The sequence below is a fragment of the Hippopotamus amphibius genome, chromosome 12 (genome assembly GCF_030028045.1).
Source record: "Hippopotamus amphibius kiboko isolate mHipAmp2 chromosome 12, mHipAmp2.hap2, whole genome shotgun sequence".
NCBI classification, from domain to species: Eukaryota; Metazoa; Chordata; class Mammalia; order Artiodactyla; family Hippopotamidae; genus Hippopotamus; species Hippopotamus amphibius.
In genome coordinates this window covers 83,780,883-83,801,308 of record NC_080197.1, presented here as the reverse complement: position 1 = coordinate 83,801,308, position 20,426 = coordinate 83,780,883, and the positions used below count along the sequence as shown (strand labels likewise).

The window sequence follows — 20,426 nt, the reverse complement described above, 5'->3', positions numbered from 1 at the left end:
CGTCTGCCTGATTTCGGCTGGAGGAGGTCATCAGTTCTCTAGGGCAGATCGGAAGGCAATATTCCCGAGCAATCTGAACGGCCCTGGGAGAGAAGAAAATTAAATAATTCGACTGAAGTCGAAAATAAAGATCTGGAGCTAGATTATGAACCCACTGGCTTTTCTGCTGAGGATCTCCACACCGGACCCCGTTAGTCTGTCCCTCCGAGCTGGCTCTGTTCGCAAGGGCAGGAAAAGGGGCCTTTTTGGCCTTGAGATGGGGGACTCTCCCCTCCTAGCTTTAGATTCTTGAAACTGAAGCTACCTTGTAACCAAGGCGGATTTTGAAGTTATTACAGATATTTTTCCTGCTCAAATAGCATGGACCTCGTTCTCCAGGTTCACTGTGTGGGGCGGGTCACAGCCACAGGGTTGTCTGTGGGAGCGCGAGCACAGTAGCAGAAAACATCCTCACGTGGAAATCGTGAAAACATTCCCACGACTCTTCTTCTCAATGTTTGATTATTTGTGTAATTCAGGAAGAGGAGAATTTTGATTGCTGGTGGAGACCCATCATCCCTGGAGAGGAAACGATAGAGAAAAAAGGAAAAATCTAACAGAGACCGGTGCAGTGTGCTCCAAGATGTTGGAATGTGTCTTCTGTGCATTTTTTCTGGTTGAAAAGGACAGAGTCTGTCTTTCTGGGGCATCATTTCCCCAAAGGTCATTGCTTCTGTTGCAATAAAAGGCATAAAACTAGACACAGTTATCAAAATGGATGGAGATATATATATATATATATATATATACACACACATGGAGAGAGTGAAAGAGAGAGAAAGAAAACACAGATTTTCACCCTATGTCAATGGAAAACATATTTCCTGGCCCTCCAGGTATTGTTTCCAGGATGATCAAAGCTGGGTAGGACCAGCCCCTTCCACATAATCCTTAGGCTGAATATACACTTGCAGAGTGAATTGGGGGCATCACTCCACTTGAACTGGCAGATTCAGAACCATATTCCAAGCTGGGCAGGGCATCTGAGAGATCCCTGCTGGGTTCAGATCCTAAGGAGTGAGCCTTGAGAGGCCAGCATGGAATTAGGAGGGGTGTCTCTGGACCTTGCAAGAGGCACTCTTCTGTTGCACCCGGAGAACCAGAACCCTGAGTCTAAGTGAGCAGTCATCTTGAGGGGAGAAGGGATGGATTGGGCTTTCTCCTTCCTAGGACAAATCACATTTGGGAAACTTTTTTTCAAGGGTGGGGCTAAGCTTTAAAAGGTAGTGTGCCCGTTTTTCTTACCGGCAATGTTTGAAAAGAGGAATTCACCATTGTTTATGAGTCTGTCCCTTCTATTTAAAGTACAAGTATTCTAAAGAAAAAACAATATCGGAAATTTGTAGACCTACAGTGCACCAGGTTTAGAAGTACAACTGAAACATATCCAATTGTATGGGGATGTTGTCAGCATGAGTTTCGACATGAAACATGACTGTGCCACTTCAAATGTATTATATAAGCAAACAGCAGCAAACACATAGCCACCCAGAATTTAATACTGAGATCCCTAACATCTGAATAATTTTCTTTCCTCCTTTACCCTTATACCAACTAAGATTTAGCCTGCTTTGCAGAAGTCTGTTCTCATGGCTCCTCTGCCTCTGGCCTCCAGCCCCTCCACCCATCCACCCACCCACTCCCCCCCCCCCTTTGTTTTTTGGAACCAGGGATTCTCTTAACATTTTTTTTGAGAAATCTTTGTAAATATATGATTTAAAAAAAAAACACTTCTCTATCTCAAGACTGGGCATAAGGAACAGAAAATAGGGGAAGGGTTTCTTTCCCCCTTTGGGAAGTACCCTTTCCACAGGAACAGGCAGAGAGGCAGAGAAGGAAGGGAAAGCTGGCTGATTCTTGGACTTGGCAGTGGTGGTTATCAACAAAAAATCCACAGTTTTGATGTGTCCCTGTGGATAAGCACAGGAACCCCTGGAGGCGCAGGGACCTAACTTCCAAAACCTCCTGATCGGTTGGCAGCAGCACGCCCTTTAACGCCCAGGCACTCTCGCCGGCGCGCGCCTCCCCACACACCCAGAGCTCTCTGGGATCTCATTAGAATCTGCTCTGCCCCACAAAGAAATGTACTCACCTGTGTGCCCAGCTATCAGTGCCCACAGAGTGCACGCAAGTGCACCAGTCAGGATTACGGGTGTGATTGTGTCTGGCTGGCGGGTTCTGCTCTGGCGCGGCGGGAGCGCAGCGGGCGCTTCCCAGCGCGGGCACTCGTCCCGCTGTCCTCCCTGTCGGCCATTGATTGTCCAGCGTGGAAGCGGCTTTCGCCAAGCTTCAGCTGAGTCGGAGTTAGTGACATCAAATACTAAATAATTACTACATGTAAAAAAAAAAAAAAAACCCACCTCCAAAATCAGGCTGTTAAAATTAACGAAAGAATTCTCAAAGTCTTGGGTGCAATCCAGAAAGAAAAGAGAAAGGAATTAGATGCTGGAGCCGCGTTCCTGGCGGAGCCAGGCGGTGGTGACTGCTCTGGCTGAAGGGACTCGCCATCCAGGCTCCGGACGTGACCCGAATCTCCTAAAAATCTGTGCAGAGAAAAAAATTGCCCTGAAAGGACAGTACCAACGCCGGGATTCTGCCAACTTTGGCGAGATGGTAATTTGGTTTCTGGCAGGCGCGTAATTCCGCTGAATGATGGCTGGAGGGCAGTGGGTCTGAGAGGTCTGAGAATTATATACTGCAAAGTTGTTCCTGGATGTCCTCAGCATGGTGTCTTTATTCTCTCTTAAATATAAGATTTTTTAACAGAATTGTTAATAAAGAAGCATTTCTGCCTTACATATGCCTGAATACCATCTCTGCTTAAAAGCTAACTGCATCAGAGAAAACACTGGTGGAGGTGGATTAACAAACCTGTGTGTCTGTGTCAACACACACACATATACAACATATACCTTTACCCACAAAACATTTACAACATATATCTTTACTCACAAAACCACAGGTCCACCAAACCCCACACACATATCTCAGCACTGGCATAAAGACAATTAAAGGCTTTAAATTTTTTTTTATTTAAACATGACTATGTTTTACCTTCAAGGGAAATATTTAAAAATTTTTTTACAAAGATTACCTAATTAGATAGAGATGGGTATCTGAGGGCACATATCTTATGTTAATATTTATCTAAAGTTCCCTTAACACCTAACAAAAAATATATTATATACTTATTGGTCTAGAGAAGATACGTCTATAATAGATGAGAGAGAAATAAATCTGTATTACTTCTTTGAAGAGAAATTCATGAATAAACCAAGCACTGAAAAGAGAGTTACAAGTGCTTCAAATCACAAATGCAGATTCCAGCAGAAAAGGGTTTTCCTAAGGCCTCAGAGTAGAAGAGGAATTGCACAAAGTTTCCTTAATGCACATCTCTGCAAAACTTGAGGATGGCCTTTTCTCGCATTTTGCTTATAGTGGCTCAGCCGAAGGAGAGAAGGCCACCACTGCAGAGAGCTGGAGTTGGAGGACCCGTGGGGTCTTCCCCAAGCTCAAATCCTGTATCTCCTTTCCTTTCACCATCATCAGCCTGCCCCCACCAGCACCCCTGTCATAGCCAACCTGTGTCTTCACACTAGCACAATGCACACCCATCCCCATACATGTTCCCCAGCCTGCGTACTATCCAGTACTGTTCAAAAATCAGGACTCAACAGTCATGCTCCCCAGAAATGCTGAAGGCCATCAAGTGCAAGAAGTCTGAAGTGGTCTCTACACCTTGAAAGATATTTCTTCTTATCTGAGTTAAATTTTCTCTGACTATGCAAGTGAGTGCGGTAATCTTTGGGAAGAGAGAAAATGGATGTCTCCATCCTCCTTTCTAGTTCTTTAGATTTCATCGACTTTGCTGCACGCATGTACAAGACAACACCACAACTAAGAGAAAAAAAGTTCTTCTAAATACTCCCTAGAGAAGGAGAAATTTGGGTGAGAGAGAAGAGACAGTGAGGGAGAGGAAAATCTAGTAGCCACCTCCCTAAGGATATCATAGGGATAGTTTTCCTCCCATCACTAGTACTTGACAAAATTATATCTTTTTAAGAAGGCGGAATTAATTGTTACCAGCAGGAATCTTGTCCCAAGTACCCAGACCCTCAAACTCCCTCCTGCCTTTTTGCTCCATAGATCCCAAGCAAGATTGGCTATTTTAGCAAAGAGGGGTTCTCCCCTCTTTAGTTGAGTCTTGGGTTTGCATTTCTCTCTTTTTTGGAGATAGGAAAATTAAATTTCCTTTCTTTTTGGTAAGGTATCTTCTGAAGGGCCTTTAATTTCTGGTGTCCAGCTCAATTATTTTCAAATTAGAATGATTAGAATGTATCTTCTGCTGTGACTTCTGAGGGTATCTGATCATGGGAAGAACAAAGCTGTAATCCATTTAGGGTCTAATCTTCCCCTTCCTCATAATGAAATATACATACATCCTCTAATATCTGCCTCTTAGGATCCGCTAAACTCCAGGTCTCAGCATCATGGTAGAATTGAGGGCAGTCTTTCACCTAATTAGAGATGAAATGTCCGACCCTTCAGCTATGTGTTTTACATTTAGTCATTCTTTGGGACAGGATAAAAAGTCCATTTTGATCCAGAAGAATTCTGTATGGAGGTCCAGAACCCCTTCCAAGAAAAATGTCATTTTCCATTATCTTCTTTTAAAGTAACTGGAAATCCTGAAGAGACACACAGAAAGAGAAAGGGAGGGAGGGGGTGAGAGAGAGAGAGACTGAGTCAGGGAAAGGAAGGAGGGAAGGGAAGGGAAGAGAAGGCAAGAGACTGGTCTGTTTCATTTCTAGGAGGCCCAAATTTAAACTTTAAAAGATGGAGGAAATGATTCAAAGTGATAAATACCTTTTCTGAGCATTCAGTATGCTGGCTTTCTGACCAAAAGGGCCCGTTGTTAGGTCTCTGAAAGGAAGCCAAATCCAGCCCCCAGTAAACACTCCTCCACCTCTTCCCCAACCCCCCTCGGCTGCCCTGTCTAACTTGAAAATGAACTTGGACTTCCCTCTCAGACAGGCCCTAAAACAAGAAGAGATTTTATTTGTCTGTTCTTGAAAGGCTTCCTAAAAGGAGGAGGTGTTTGAGGGGAGGGGCAGGGAACCGAACACCCTCTCCCACTGTGGGGATGGGGTAGGGGTAGGGGCTCTGGGGAGGCAACAAGAGGGAGAGATAACTTTGTTAATTTCTTAACTCTGTGTTTATTCCTGGAACTTCTGTCAATGGTGGGTGGGGGGCGGGCAAGTGACTGTCTGAGATACTGCCGAAAAAGAAAAGGGAATAGCAGGGATGAGGATTAGAAAAGGGACAGGGCTGGGGAAGGAGAGGATGAGGAGAATTGGGAAGGGTCTTCGTGAGGAGTTTAGCAGGGCTGAGAGGGCAGGGATGGAAGCAGGGGAAGAAGCAGGGCTGAGTAGGGACCCTGGAGGCCACGGGAGGAGGCTTCCTGAGACTTCCCCATGCAAGCAGCTACCTGATCTCCCCACCCAAACACAGAGCACCACAGGCAGGGTCTGTGACTGGGGGGAGGCTGAAGGAGAATCCAAGAAAAGATTGGTAATGACAGCCTAAACGCTAACCCTCGTGTGGATCCCTGCAGAACCAGAGAGGAAAGTTTGATGTGACTTCCCAAACCGCGGGCCAACACTGCAATCCTAAATTGACAGCAGAAGAGAATGGATTTCCCTGATGTCTAAGAGAAGGAAGTAAATAGGGCCTGGAGGAAGGCAAGTTTGAGTTTGAGAGTAGAAAACTCTGAAACTAGGAGCAAAGTGATGCCTCAGCTCATCCTGCTCCCATCTTCCCTCAAGCTGGGGGCCTGAGGAGCAAAGAGGAATGAAGGAGGAAGACGCCCAGATGGCAGCCGCTATCCAAGAGGTGAGTCTTGGACTGGGAGGAGAAGCCTGGATGTCTCTCCTCTGAGTCCAGGCTTTGGGGGTGGAGAGATTACAGTGCAGCAGGTTCCAGAGGGATCCAGGAGCCTGGGAGTGGCATCTGCATCTGCACACTCCTTGGGCCACCCCCGACCTTGACCTTTTACAGTCAAGAGAGGTGAAGGGAAAGGAGGCAAGGAGGGGACTGGGCAGGGCTAGGGAGCCCCAGGATCAGCCACTTTTCTTTCCTTCCCCACCAGTGTCACCCTTTGCGACCCACCTGGAATTTCCTCTGAGTGTGTGGAAGGCTCTCCTCACTCAGTCACACTCTCAGGGGGCTCTCCCATAGCACCCTCCCCCCACGCCCCAGAACTCCCAACCCCTCTTGTAAGTGGCCTTTCTATCCCAAACATTCCTTTCTTTCTTAGATAGCTCAAGCCCTATGTCCTCTGTCCTCCACAAATCTCCTCTTCCATCCTGCCTGCAGCCTGTATTCTGGACAGGAAAGGGCCCCCCAAACTCTATGCCCGCCCACTGAGGCCCCAAGTCTGGGCGAGAATCCAGACCTCATGGTGGTAAGGCTCTTTGTTCTCCTGCAGCCTCAACCCACCCCCTCCTTTTTTTTAAACTGGAATTTCTCCCATTAAAAAAAGGGGGGAAGGGGCTTCAGAGCTTCAAACCCTTTTTTTCCCCCTGGGGAATATGGAGGAAGGGCGGGGGAGGGAAATCAGCTGATGCTTGATTTCCAGAGAAGGCAATCTGGGCACTGAGTAAGGGGCACACCAACCTCACTACTTTCATCCCCTTCTCCCTAGCCTGGTATTCAAGCTACACCCGCCCCTCGAGCAAGCCTGCTCGCTCCTGCTGCAAATGCTGCTAACTTACCCCTCCGACTTGGTCTCTAACACAGCCGGGCAGGAATTTCACCCCTCAACTTGAGAAAGACACAGACATCTGCCTCTTCATTTTCCTGGGGATATCTAAGTAGAGAGCAGGATGAGCATATAAATCAAGTGTGTATCCAGAGAAATAAACAGACCAGCAGAGATCTTTATTTGCATAGAGAGGATTTCAGTGAGGGCTGGGTATCTTCATGAATACATCTGGGCCGTATCCACAAGGGCATGTGCTGGAACAGTGCATGGAGCCTGCCGATGACCCCAAAACCAAGGCCAGGCGTGGGCGCAGGTAACCCGTGCAAACACACACACACACACACACACACACACACACTCTTCCAGTGAGAAGGCATACTGAATATCTCCTTTATATATTAGTCTTTGAAAACAAGAATTTCAGAGTTGAACTTAGCCGGGAATTCAGTCCATACAGGAAGCTGAGGGCAGAACTGCTCCCGTGGCTCGCCATCACAAATGTCCCTTTGAAAAAAAGAGCGGAGAGCGCAGCCCGGGTTTTCCGACGGGGCTAGAGGGCCATTTTCCATTTTCCTTTGGTGTGATGAAATGTTCCGTCCCACACACCAACATCACAGCTAGAGACCGAAAGGTCACGCTTCTATTCATTCCTCTTGATTTCCTCTCAACTGGATCCACAGTCCAACTCCATCGGCCCATCCGTGAAGCCCCGGCTGGGCGAGGTGTGGCTGAGAGGTGTGGGGTTAGCACCGAAGCTGAAGCCGAAGAAGCCAAGGGTTTCAGCGCCTGGCTTTCTAGGGCAGGATCGCCTCATCGCCTTGGAGATGTAATTACTACGTTTCTAGTAGTGCATATTCTCTTGGAGTGTTTAATTTGGTTTTATTTGTGTCTCAGTGAGATCCACCTTTTTTCTTTTTTTTTTTTCGGGGGAGGAGGGAGAAGCGACCTCAGGCTTAAAGTTAATTAACCAACAAGGCTCTACTTTGAGCTGCCCGCCCTCAGGCTCTCTCCTCGCCACCTTCCTCCCTGCTCCGGGGGCGCCCCAGTCTTGGAGCCCACAGTTTCAGGCGCGGAAGATCTTGGGGAACCCAGCGAAAGAGTGGGGAATCTTTCAGAGGATGCGGAGGCTTCCCCAGCGCTTTCAACGCCCTGAATCCTGAATTTTCCCCTCCAGCCTTCCCACTCTCTCAGGTCTCTGGGGGGCCTACGTCTTCTTCGGCTGGTCTTCTCGAGGAAGGCAACTTTTCCTCTTCTTTCCACTCCTAGCTAAATTTTGGCCGCAAAGCACCCCTAATAAATGGAATTGTAAAATTGCTGTGTTAATTAAATCTATATCTCATTGCAATAGGAATAGTTAATGCCCTTACATAAACTTGGAAAAGAACATACTATTAATTGTATTTATTGCTAAGCCTCCTACACCCAGAGCCTTTCTGCTGTTCTGTCCCTTTCTCCCAAAGGCTGGAGGACCCGTCTTTGGGTTCTGGCCTATGAAGACGCGTCTGGCGTTGGGCTAGATTATTCCAGACCCAGGAGGAACCCCAGGAATGGGGTGGCCATTTCAGGCCCTTTGTTTCTGCCCGGCGCCCCACTCAGCCCTATCCACATCGGCCTGGGTTCTCCAAGCGGACGTGGACCCCGCACTTCACAGGAGGGGAAGCCAGGGCCTCCGCACCACCCCTACACCTGCGGCTGGAAAAAAATAAACCGGCAGACCTTTTCACCCACCTACCCCTGCCAGCCAGGCCTCAGGCAGACGCGGGGGGCCAAGGTCACACAACCCAGTCTAGACTAGCCAGGCCGTGTTTGCTTCCCTCCTTTTACCTTGACCTTGGGACTCCGGAGGCAGAGAAGCCAGCTTCCTAGCCAAGAGCCGGCTCCCAGCAAGACCCACCTTCGGCTCCACTTGTCTCTCCTCCCTCCACCATCATCGCCCTCAACACACACTCAAGCTAGCCTGCTTACATTTCCAAGCTTCCTGATATATTTTTCCTCCTACTGCCAGCCCAGCCCGAAGCCTGCTTTCCGGAATTCTGAGGCGACCCTTCCGAATGAACATCACACTGATAAGGACTACGTCTCTTATCCTAACTCAGCCACGGCCAGGGCACCCTCCATCGTCATACACCACCCTGCCCCTCCGTTGCCCCCACCTTGCCCCCACCAGGGGAAGGGAAGCAGCCCGGAGGGCCGGATCTCAGTACAGACCTGGTCATTTGCTCTGGAGTTGGAGGGATCCAGTGGGTTTGGCTTAGCCCGAGGTTATGGCCTGGCCACGGCCTGTGCGCTGTCTGGACAGGAGCGCCCAGCATTTAAAATTTTCGGCAGAGGCAGGAAAGGGAGATGCTGCAGCCCCTCTCCCCCACTTTTGTCCTTTCTTTTTATTACCTCTTCCCCTCAGGGAGGCCCTGTGCTGAAAGGGAACTTGGCTCAACCCCACGGAGATGCTCTCTGGAAAGGGGTGCCTCGATAGAAAAGTCGGAAGACTGGGAGGAGAGAAGAGGGGGAATTTTTTAGAAAATTAGTAAGTTGGTGTTAAGTTTTTCTTTGAAAAGATTGAGCAATTTCAAAGCATCGAAACACTTCACATTAAAAGGTAGTGACCCCAAGAATGCTATGGGACCTAAAGTTTGGGTTATCCACCTGGCAACTGAGTTGATCCCGGGTCTGCCTAGCCCCTCAGCCTGTGGCCGCGCTCTACCCAGGCGGCTGAGGGAGGAGGCGGATCCGCGGGGCTAGGGTCGGGCCTCCTGGGATCTCTCAGAGTAGCGCCTGAGAAATGTCCCTCCAAAGGGGCAGCGCTGCGGACTCTCCCTCATCCCACGTTTCCCTTTGTACACGGATCTCAGAGCGCGTGGTCTTCTTGTTCGCATCCAGGGCTTTTCAGCTTTCCTAGACCGAATCCCTGCTCCTCCTTCCCCTCTTTGAAAAATCTCACTGCGAGGCTTTTTATTTCTATCGCATATTGAAATACCCGTCTATTCTATTACCCCCATTTCTCTCCTTTATTCTATCTCAATTTTTCATTGAGAGCATCCCGCCCTCCGTGTGATGATATCTGTGTTTGGGGGCTATTACATCCTCCCAGCCCTCTCTGCTCCGCTGGAGGAAGAGCTGCAGGCAACGAGTCTAGAGAGTGTCCCTCTCAGACAACTGGGGCTTTGGGGAAAGTGGCTGAAAATCGGAAATGGAAACACAATCCCGACATCAAAGTCTTGCTGCTAGGTGTCGGGTTCTTTCCAGCCGGAGCTCGGAGCTCCCGGGGAGTCAACCAAGGCCAGAACCGGGGCTCCCCACGCCCTGCCGCTGTGCTTCCGCCTGCTTTCTAGTTTTTTTATTTATTAAGGGAAAAAAAAAATACGGTGTCTCCCCCATCCTTAGCTCCAAGCCCCAATGCAGTCACAGCGATCTTTTTGGGTGGGAATCAGTCTCCCTCATATGCCTCCTAAACCTAGTGGGAGGCGCCCAGAAACAGTTCTGGTTTCGCCAGACCCCTTTGCGTCGGCGAAATTCAGCCTCCCCCTCCTCATTCTCGCTCCCCAGGGCCTGCCAGGGGGCGGTGCCCTGTCCCTTTAAATCTCCCAGTTCCCTCCTCTTTGCCCCTGCTGAGAGCCAATCTGCAGAGACCTCTTCCCTTTCGCCCCGCCCCTCCTCTAGGGGTGGGAACCCAAGGAGACCTGGCCGGGGCATCACATGCCCGGGCGGCGTCACGTGGGCGCGGTAGGGTTGCCGAGGGGAGGAGGGCGGGAGCCGGCTATTTCTTAATGAAGTGTCCCCGCATGCGTGGAGGGAATGTAGGGAGGGTAGTGGAAGCACCAGGAGGAGGAGGGGAGGGGTGGAGAGGGAAGGGAGGAGGGATGGGGGAGGGGAAAAGGGAGCGAGGTGTCTCCCTAGCTCGCAGCCTGTGGCGAGTGGAGTTTTTAAAAAGCTCGGGCAGATCATGTCATGACGACTTCGCTGCTCCTGCATCCGCGCTGGCCGGAGAGCCTTATGTACGTCTATGAGGACAGCGCGGCGGAGAGCGGCGGGGGAGGCGGCGGCGCGGGCGGAGCGGGGGGTGGCTGCAGCGGAGCGAGCCCCGGCAAAGCCCCGAGCATGGACGGGCTGGGCAGCAGCTGCCCGGCCAGCCACTGCCGCGACCTGCTTCCGCACCCCGTGCTGGGCCGCCCGCCGGCTCCCCTGGGCGCCCCGCAGGGCGCCGTCTACACGGACATCCCGGCCCCGGAGGCGGCGCGCCAGTGCGCCCCGCCGCCGGCGCCCCCCACCTCGTCCAGCGCCACCCTGGGCTACGGCTACCCGTTCGGTGGCAGCTACTACGGCTGCCGCCTGTCGCACAACGTGAACCTGCAGCAAAAGCCTTGCGCCTACCACCCGGGCGATAAGTACCCCGAGCCGTCGGGCGCCCTGCCCGGCGACGACCTGTCCTCCAGGGCCAAGGAGTTCGCCTTCTATCCCAGCTTCGCCAGCTCTTACCAGGCGATGCCCGGCTACCTGGACGTGTCTGTGGTGCCTGGGATCAGCGGGCACCCGGAGCCGCGTCACGACGCGCTTATCCCGGTAGAAGGCTACCAGCACTGGGCTCTCTCCAGCGGCTGGGACAGTCAGGTGTACTGCTCCAAGGAGCAGTCGCAGTCCGCCCACCTCTGGAAGTCTCCCTTTCCAGGTAAGGAAGGGGCCCGAGCGCCGCCGCCGCCGCCGCCGCCGCCGCCAGGGACCCCTCCCCGCCCCGCCTGCCCCGGGGCTCCGCGCCCCAGCCACCCCCGCCGTCTGGCCCCGGCGCGCCGGCTCTGCTGGGTTGCAGATGGAGCCGGCCGGGCGAGCTGCGCTGAGGAATGCGCCGGGGAAGAAATCTGCTCCGACACGTTCCCCGGAGCTGCCCGGCCGAGAGTGAAGCAATCACAGGCGCCCGAGCGCCGGGCCGCCGGCTCCGCTCCAGTCGGGAGCTCACCTCCTCCCCCAACGGGTTCCAGTCTCACGCGCGGCTCTTGGCCGCCTAAGCCCGCTTCCGGCCAGGAATGGGGGTGGGGTGGGCCTTGGGTGCCTTGGAATCCAGAACCACTAGGACAAAACGCTCAACTCATTGAATAATTTTGGGAAAAAAATAAGAATCCCAAACGTCATCTTTGCCTAAATTTCCAAGATCATTCAGGCACTGGACAGGTTTGTTTGTTTGTTTGTTTAAATAGGGGTCTAATTTGCCAGGATCTGCAGAAATGTAGGATGTTTTCTTTTTTCTTTTCTTTTCTTGATTTAATTTAAGAATTTGACCACGAATTTCCTGATTGTTAAAGGCGCAAGAAAGGTAAAATCTCTGGGCAGGGTGTGGAGAGGAGGGAGTTCACATCCCTCTCCTGGGTTATAGAATTCTTTGCCTCTCTGGTATACTGAGCTCAAATCCTGTGCGTGTTCTCACTACCAACTCCCCCAAATGTGGGGGAGAAAGAGAGTTGTCCATGCCTTAGATACAGAAAGACTGAAGGGAGGATGGGGTGGGAGGTGGGGGAGACCTGTTTTGGAGGGATCTGAAGTATAGGCCCAGGCTGGGGAACATCTCTGTATTGTCTGGCTATGTACGCCGTGGGGGATTGGAATTCACCCATGTTCTGTTCCCTTTCCAGTTGAGGCTATCTCTGAACAGGAGGGGATGCTGCAGCACCCCACCCCTACTCCCCAGGGCAAAAGACCAAGTCCAGGTTTCTCAAAACCACATCAGGAGCTTTGTGTTCAGTGCTCCACTGAGAAATCAGGATTCAGCGTCTCGCGAATCCACAGTTTGAGTCTGCTCCAGCTATATATAAGCAGAGGGTTGACTGGCTCCATTCCGATGCCTACAGGGGTCCTGGGGGCCAGAACAGTCATATATGTCTCCCCATACTGCCCAGAGGGCCCCCCAGCCCTACATGTGGACCCAGGGACATTTTCATTGGGAAATATGGACCTGAATATCTCCTAAGGGTGGGCCTAAAATTCCTCTGCATCCGGGATTGAGGCAAGGGCAGATGGTTAAAAAAAAAAATTACTGAATGATGTTAGAAAGTGTAGCAAATAACGTTCTTGTAAATAGTATAAGATGACTTAGTATAACACAACTGACCAAGGTGGAACCCACACTAGATTTCCACCCCAATTTCTGTCTGCCGGAAGACTTAGGATCATAGAATTTTAGTACATGGTGTCATGCATTACCTATTCTGCACTGACTGTATTTTTATATAATATGATTCCTATTATTAACTACCTAATATGAAACACATAATAACACTTTTCTAGAAGATAGGTAACTCACACGTAGGTGGACAATAATTTGTTGTGGAGATATGTCCCTTTAATTTCCCATCTCACCCAGACGGGAAGCTCCTTAGGAGATGGGGGTTTAGCAGGAATTCCTGGAGCATGGGTAGCAGAGCCGGTAGGCAACAGGCCATGCTAAGGGGCTGAAGGGCAGAGGGGCAGAGGCACAGGTCTAGAGCAATGGGTAGTGGGTTTAGTGCAAAGAGGTGATGAGAAGGAACTTCTCAGGCATCACGATGTATACATGTGGAGCGAGGGAACTTCTCAGGCATCACGGTGTATACATGTGGAGCGAGGTGGGAGTGAGAGATAGGAGAAAAGCTCAGAAATATCTTTGAGCAAAATAAACATCTTAAAAGATTTCCAGGGGGAAAAAAGCCTGCTAAAAGTAAGCAGTTTTTTAATCACAGCCTCCTAGAGAAAAATATCTTTGACATTAAAAAAAAAAATACAGCTCAACTGAGATTTAACACACTTGCAAATTAAGGCATGGAAATGGATATAAAACCCAGTGTGTCTCAACAGCTATGTCCTCACACACTCCTAGTGTGGAAATAGAATCGGGCTGGTGTATCTCAGTGAGTGCAGAGGTCCAGGCAAAAGGCAGATGAATAAGAAATTATCTTCAGACACCCTCCATCTTTCTACCCACACAGAACTGTTTTAGAAGTAGTGAGATTTCCAGATAACTCTGTCTATGCAATTGTGGTTTGTTCAGCAGCCATCTAGGCATAAACACTACTGTCTCTCTTCAGCGCCTCTGGCTCTGAGAAACCTCATCTATGACAGTCTGGGCTGGTGTGGGAGATGAAGGCAGTTGTTCAGAAAGATCCAGATAATTAGGCCAAGATGAGTTGTGGCTTCTTCCTTCACCCAATTATATAGACCCTTGCTTCATTGCTCTTTTTTTTCCTTCCTATAGTGAGTGTAGACAATTTTTAATTTTGACAGGCAGAAATTCCAAGAGAGAAGGGGGGTGGGATGGGGGAGACAGGGAGAGACAAAGACAGATAGGACGCATGGGGGGCAGTAATAGAGAGAAGGAAATAATGGGCTCTTTGGGCCATACTGGGCGTCTCTATTGACAAGCCTTTGGATTTTGGTTGAGGAGAGTGACTAGGATTTCTAGCTGAACAAGGTCCTCTTCAGAGCCCAGAGCCCTGTTGTGGGAGTGGGTGGTCAAGAGCGAATGGACCGTAGGAACATGTACACAGGACCCCGAGAGAGCTATGGCTGAGCATTGATCTGATTTTTATTCACTCCTCAAAAATGTCTATTAGGTTCCCAGGTATGAAGTGGTGTGTGTGTGTGTGTGCTCTGAAAGGAAATTAGGGAAAGGTTGATTGTAAAATTAATCACCAAGTCCTCTCCTTAACTTTCGGCAGCATAGACACAACTCGAGCCCTAAGCTTCCAGATGTTTCCACGTCTGTAGATCCCACTTCCTTTCCAGACAAGACAGCAGACAATGAAAGGGGGCTTGTTGGAGAAGGCAAGACTGAAGGTATTTCCCCAGTTGGCCAAAACAACCAGCAGTTTGGTCTGATCCACGAAAAACTTGGCCAAATCAACCCTTGGCATTCTGTAGAGAAAAGTAACCAATTTAGATCAGTTATCTGCTTTTTTTAAACCGACCTTTTTTAAGGATTTGTTGATTAAACCTCATTGGAAATTTATAGTTGGGATTTAAGAGACCCCAAATCAGGTAGATAATTGTGAGCATTTCCAGAAAGTGAAGTTTAAAAAAATCAGGGGCAATTATCTGGTTAATTCAGGGACCCCAAATCACTTTTATCCCATTTGCTCTCTAGGAAAAAGGAGGTATTTTAAAACTAAATTGTACCAGGTGGTCTGTTTCCATTTTAGAACCTACTGTGTCATTACGTTGAGTCCAAAAATCTGGGTTTAAAATCTGGCTCTGCACTTAAGTTCTTTTACCTACTCTGAGCCTCAGATTCCTTATCTTGTAAAATGGGTTTAATAAAATAAGCCTGAAAAAAAATGTTACAAGGATTTAAAAAAAAAAAAAAGCCTCATGGTATCCTTACTGACTCTGTTTTACTTTTGTTTTGGAATCATCAATTTCTCAAATCATAGTTACATCTCTAAGAGTAAAACACATTTGAGAACTGAGAGACTTTCAAAAAATTATCTTGTGTAAAAAAATTCCTTTTTAACATCAAGGATCTGCTCTGCTAAAGTGAAGCTGTTTTGTTTTTCAGATTAAAAAAAAAAAAACTTGGCCTATTCCTACATAGGCAGAGAAAAGCGACAAGTCCAACAATTTTCCTGAGAAATTGTCATCATGAAGACAGCCCAACCAGGCCATTGGAACCCCCTCTCTCCCATATTCTTTCCGTGCACTTTATTTCCCCCTGCATTTGATGGTGACCTCTTCTCTCCCCATCCTGTGTAGACAAGGGTCCCTGAGAGAAAGCAGACCCAATGAGAACGGGTATAAGGAAGGTGTTTCATGAAGTGGGATGGGGGTGGGGGGTTAGAATAAGCATTTCAGGAAGAGCTTTGTGTCCTCATTTTACACTGTGTCTACACTCCCAAAGGGCAGTAAGCATGAAGGGGAAACCTCAGATCTTCAGTCCTCATTAGATCCTGCATGAAGATTTCTGTCAATTACGTTTTTAAAAATTGAGGGATGAGTTATTCAGATAATCTCCCTAGTTCCCCACTTCCCCTTGAAAGTGTTGCTATGACCTTTTTATTGACAGGTGAGGGTGGAGTGGAAGTGACACATATTGCCTTTAGTTCCTGTTACATTCTCAGAGCATAAAGAAATTGAACTAGTAGTAGGATGACAAGGTATTTAGAATTTAGGATCAGGGTTCCTGTATGGGGTAGAGACAGTTTCCTTCAGCTTTGGAGGAATGACAAGGATAGGGAATTGGGGTATAATTTGCTCTGTTTTGGTGAGTGGACATTGTAAGGGCAAGGGAAGGACGCTGATTTCTTTTTATAGGAGACTTATGTGAACTTATAGAGCTCTCCTGGTGTCTCCTCTGGTGGGCACACCCTGGGGTGTGGACTCTCTACTTCTAGGAACCTGATTCCCCACATCTCAGTGCTAGGGACTTCCCACTTTGGATGTTACTAAATGGCTCACAACATTGGCCTCCTAGAGATTGGCTCCCAGGCAGTCTGGCTTCACCTAAACAATTTTCTTCTCACTAGCTGTTGGTGCTGGCCTCAGATTCCTAGTGCAGAGCCAGTGACCAAAGGCAAGAGGCCCCACTTGGTGGGCGGTGCCCACTGAAACTGTCTCCCTTCCTGCCATGCCCTCCCTCAAACATACAAAAGAATCCCTCCTTTTTTTTTTTTTGGGTGGGATCTTCCTGGAGCAGGGATCGAACCTGTGTCCCCTGCATTGGCAGGCGGATGCGTAACCACTGCGCCACCTAGGAAGCCCCCTTCCCTCCTTTTATAATGGGGCAGAGTATAAACTGGCCGATGCCCAAATGATTCTGAATACCTGCAATCCTGCAGGCTAGTAGACTAGGGTGGAATTTGGAGGGACCTCTCTAAGGGAACAGGGATTCTAATAAGGAGTGCTGTGCAGAGCCATATTGAAGCCTGAGGCAAAAGGAGAAATCAGTAATACTGGTCCCATAGTTATTAAAATTTTGATATTTTGTTCGTCATGGATTTTTTGGCTTTCATTTATACGTTTTAAAATATTGCATTAAAATATTATTTATCTTGGTTTTTGAATTTTGGGCGCCCCCTCCTTTAAAGTTTGCACCAGAGACAATATCCCAGTGTCCTCACCTAAGTCGTGGCCTTGCTAATAACAGAGGTGCAAAAGATTTGTGGACAATCCGCCCGCTCCCTTTGAGTCCCTGCGTGGGAACCTTGCGCCTCCGCAGCCGGGCAGCCTCGAGGCCCGGTCCTGGGTCCAACCGCGCGACTCACTTCCTGCCGTCCGCCTTCTCTCTCCCCTAGACGTGGTGCCCCTACAGCCCGAGGTCAACAGCTACCGGCGCGGGCGCAAGAAACGTGTGCCCTACACCAAGGTGCAGCTGAAGGAGCTAGAGAAGGAGTACGCGGCAAGCAAGTTCATCACCAAAGAGAAGCGCCGGCGCATCTCGGCTACCACGAACCTCTCGGAGCGCCAGGTCACCATCTGGTTCCAGAACCGGCGGGTCAAAGAGAAGAAGGTGGTCAGCAAATCGAAAGCTCCTCATCTTCACTCTACTTGACCGCCCACCCAGTCGCCCACCCCGTCTATTTATGTCGCCGATTTGTACCATATCCGAACACACCGAAGGACACTTCTCTCCGGTGCAAATATTTAATGTTAACCAGAAATAGGAACCGCTCCGCCAGGAGGCAGAGAGTATCGGAGGGTGTGCTCTACCGCCCTCTACTCCCTATCCCATCCTCAACCCCCACCCCTATGCAGATGGGACCTATCCGGCCTCAAGGGCTTTGGAGGTGCATCCCGGTGGGCTCTGGGAGGAAGGCACCCTGCTTCCACTCCCTCTAGCCCTCACTCCTCGCCTTGCCGGAAAGCCGAGTGGCATCGAAAAGCCCAGTCATTCCAGCCAAAGCAGAGCTGGGGAACCCCGAATGACTCCCATTCTTGCCGCATCCTTTGCCTGGGCAGGTAGATGACACCCCCCCCCACCCCCGCCCCGCTCCAGGGTGCGACTGGGCCCAGGACCTGGCGAGCTCCTACTTTCCTTCCAGTCCCTGCTCTTGCTCCCTGTCCCTCTGGCACTCCTTAGTTAGGCAAGATTTCCCAGTTAAGATTTTTCTGTGCGTATTTTAAAAGTCACATTAATATTAATGATAAGTATGAGGGATCTGGCATCGTGATTGGACTACAGACAGCGCTTAGGTTTTCTTTCTTTCCTGTTTCAACAAAAGCTGGAATTGGCTGAGGAGCCACCTATCCGCCCCCCCCCCCCCCCCCCCCCAATAAACCAAGGAACTGAGTTTCTCCGGAGCCACCTTTGTCCCCATGGCCTCCTCTGTTCTGCTTCTCGGATCAACATGCGGAAATCCAGGGAAGACAGAAACTCCCACCACGCTGCTAAATATGTCTTCTCTCTTTCTCTCTCTCTTTGGTGAGGCTGAGGATCAGGCCAGGCATAGAAGCAGAACTTTTTTCTAAGGAAAGGACAAACTTCTCTTCCAAGGGGATGGAGAGCGGATCCCCCAGCAGATCCCCTCTCCCGTCTCTTCTCCATCAATGCAGTAACTGAGAAGGCCTCACACTTTCACTTTTACTCATTGTCCAGAGGAAAGCAATTTTTCTTCCAAGAGGCCAAAATAACTAGCTTCCAATTAGCCAGCTAATGTAGAGGTTGCCTGACATTTCCCTCCTCAAAGGCCAGCTAGGTGCTGGGGTTGGGGGCTCACCTTCTCCTTTCCCACTGGTGCATTACAAAACAGTGTTCTTTTGAAATGTTCATCAGAATTAGGCTTTTTAAAAAAATGTTGTGTATCTGTATATAGTATTGTGATGTCTGAATGACAATGTACTGAATGCAAAAAGGAAAAAAAAAAAAACCCAGAAACCTGTTTTTAAAATAAAATCTTTTTTTTTTTGCCTTGATTTTATTACCCAGATTCCTTCTGAAACTCTTTCTATCCACTGGAAGCTCTTGGGGTAGGCTCTGTTGCCCTGACTCAGCCAGAATGGGCAGGGGGAAAGAGTAGAGACATCACCCCCAGCTGGGTAGATCCCAAATTCATATTTTGCTCCACTTACATTTTTAAAGTGAGTTATTCAAATTCTTGATATGGCCTAGACAGGGGAAAACTCTTTCCCATCCTGATGCTCCAAATAGATGAGTATGTTGGGGAGAGAAGGATGTGATCACCACTGAAAAGGCCTGGGAGCAGGTGAGTGAGTTCAGTTAATAGGGCTCAGATCTGGTGCGGAGAAAGCTGGGAGCGGGGTGATGTAGTGGTAGCGGTGGCAGCAGTGGGGTGCTAGCCACAGGCTCCTGAGGCCCTACCACCCCCAGAGAGTCCCGAATGCCGCCAGACAGTTCAGAGCTGGAGCTAGGAAGGGGTGCCCTCAGTCTGCCCTGCTGGGGTGCTGCTGCAAACTCAGCATTCCCAAGCTGCCCCCTTTTCCTCCCCACCAACCTATGTTTTCCCTGTCTGTGCCTATCTTCCTATCTGGCGGAGTTAATGAGATCGTTAAGTTGTCAGGTTAAGAGACTTTTAAAAAGCAATATAGCCTAAAACAATGTTATCTCAGATTAAATCTTTACTGCAGCAAATTTTATTTATATATAATATTTTTCCTCTCCTGAGACATAGACTGGAGGCACTGGGTTGGAAATCAGAGTTCTCCGATCTCCCTTTGCCAGATGGTTGAAGTTCTTAAAATTTTATTTAAATAAATGTTTGGGGGTGTGTGAAACACACACACACACACACACATACACACACACCCCCCCCCCAAGTCTGAGAGACAAAGAGCCTGAAGAATTCACCCTCTGTGGAGGCTCAACTGCTGATGTGGCTGCCAGTCCTGTTCTACTCCATTTCAACTCTGGGTTAACTACCAAAGAATCCCTCACTGGGCAGTGTAGATTTAGGAGGGAATAGATGAATCGCCCAGAAATAATGTGCATTCTTAATTCCATCTCCCCTTTCTCTCCCCACTCACCACCCTAAACCTCTCTCCAAAACCCGAGTCTCCCTTGAGATGGAAAGAACTGAAAATTAAATGTGTGTGTTTGGTCAGAAAAAGGAACTGAGTAGACAAAAGACCTGGGGCTCCCTTGATACCCTAACCCCTCTTGAGGGCACATTGGGTAGTCCAGTGACACAGCTGTAGACTCAGTGGAAGCTGGAGACTCACTGGGGAAAGAGAACTGTAGAGTTCTCCGAGGCATCGTTCCATTTCTGCACACAAAGCTACACAAAATCAAATGAGTGAGTCTTCCCACACGGAGGGATCCACCCTAAGGCCCCAGAAGGGGGCGACGGAAAAGAGAAGCAAGAAAGCGTGTGCAGGCTCATTGGGGTCGCAGTGGACACCCGTGAGCTGGGCAATCACTGACGTCCCTCTGAATCCCTGTGAGCCCCCTTGTACCAGGGTGTTTAAGATGCCTCCCATGCACTGGATTAAATATGCCTGGATCAATTCTGGAGATGCCTCTCCCATAAAAATGAGCAAGCGTGAGAATGGAAATGCCTCTGTGAGACAGGTATTGTGTAAGTGTGTGTTCTGGGGAGACACACACTCCCCAGAGTTGAGGAAAAGTATGGTTCTTTCCCTGATGGTGTTGTTTCCTTAAATTTCCTTCCTCTGAGGGTTGGCATTCTCACTGGGGAACTCTGTGAGACATTCCTGTGAA

General features: G+C 49.3%; 1 protein-coding gene and 1 long non-coding RNA gene across 5 annotated transcripts; one reads left to right on the top strand and one right to left on the bottom strand.

Moving 5' to 3' along the window:
- Positions 1-6,955: 6,955 nt before the first annotated feature.
- Positions 6,956-11,408, bottom strand: LOC130833377 (uncharacterized). The gene is made up of 3 exons (XR_009048462.1): positions 11,276-11,408; positions 9,011-9,288; positions 6,956-8,092 (listed from the first exon to the last, which is right to left on the bottom strand). It is a non-coding gene; the product is annotated as an uncharacterized LOC130833377 (long non-coding RNA).
- Positions 10,641-18,662, top strand: HOXC13 (homeobox C13). Of its 4 annotated transcripts, none has more exons than XR_009048460.1 (2): positions 10,641-11,962; positions 17,047-17,182. XR_009048460.1 is itself a non-coding variant. In XM_057702969.1 (2 exons), exons 1-2 carry the CDS (start codon positions 10,748-10,750, stop codon positions 17,301-17,303), a joined length of 975 nt encoding a protein of 324 aa, XP_057558952.1. In that variant the 5' UTR covers positions 10,644-10,747; the 3' UTR covers positions 17,304-18,662. The 4 variants fall into 4 exon arrangements, 1 of the variants encoding a protein (XP_057558952.1); XR_009048459.1 differs by lacking the exon at positions 17,047-17,182 and adding an exon at positions 15,315-17,036; XR_009048461.1 differs by lacking the exon at positions 17,047-17,182 and adding an exon at positions 14,479-15,306.
- Positions 18,663-20,426: the final 1,764 nt, after the last annotated feature.

What these genes read in the sequence shown, in the direction of transcription:
- HOXC13 (XM_057702969.1), top strand. Translation starts at nt 10,748, where the DNA reads ATGACGACTTCGCTGCTCCTGCATCCGCGCTGGCCGGAGAGCCTTATG. An exon ending in CTGGAAGTCTCCCTTTCCAG is followed by an intron (nt 11,466 to 17,046) that starts GTAAGGAAGGGG and finishes TCTCTCCCCTAG; the next exon opens with ACGTGGTGCCCCTACAGCCC.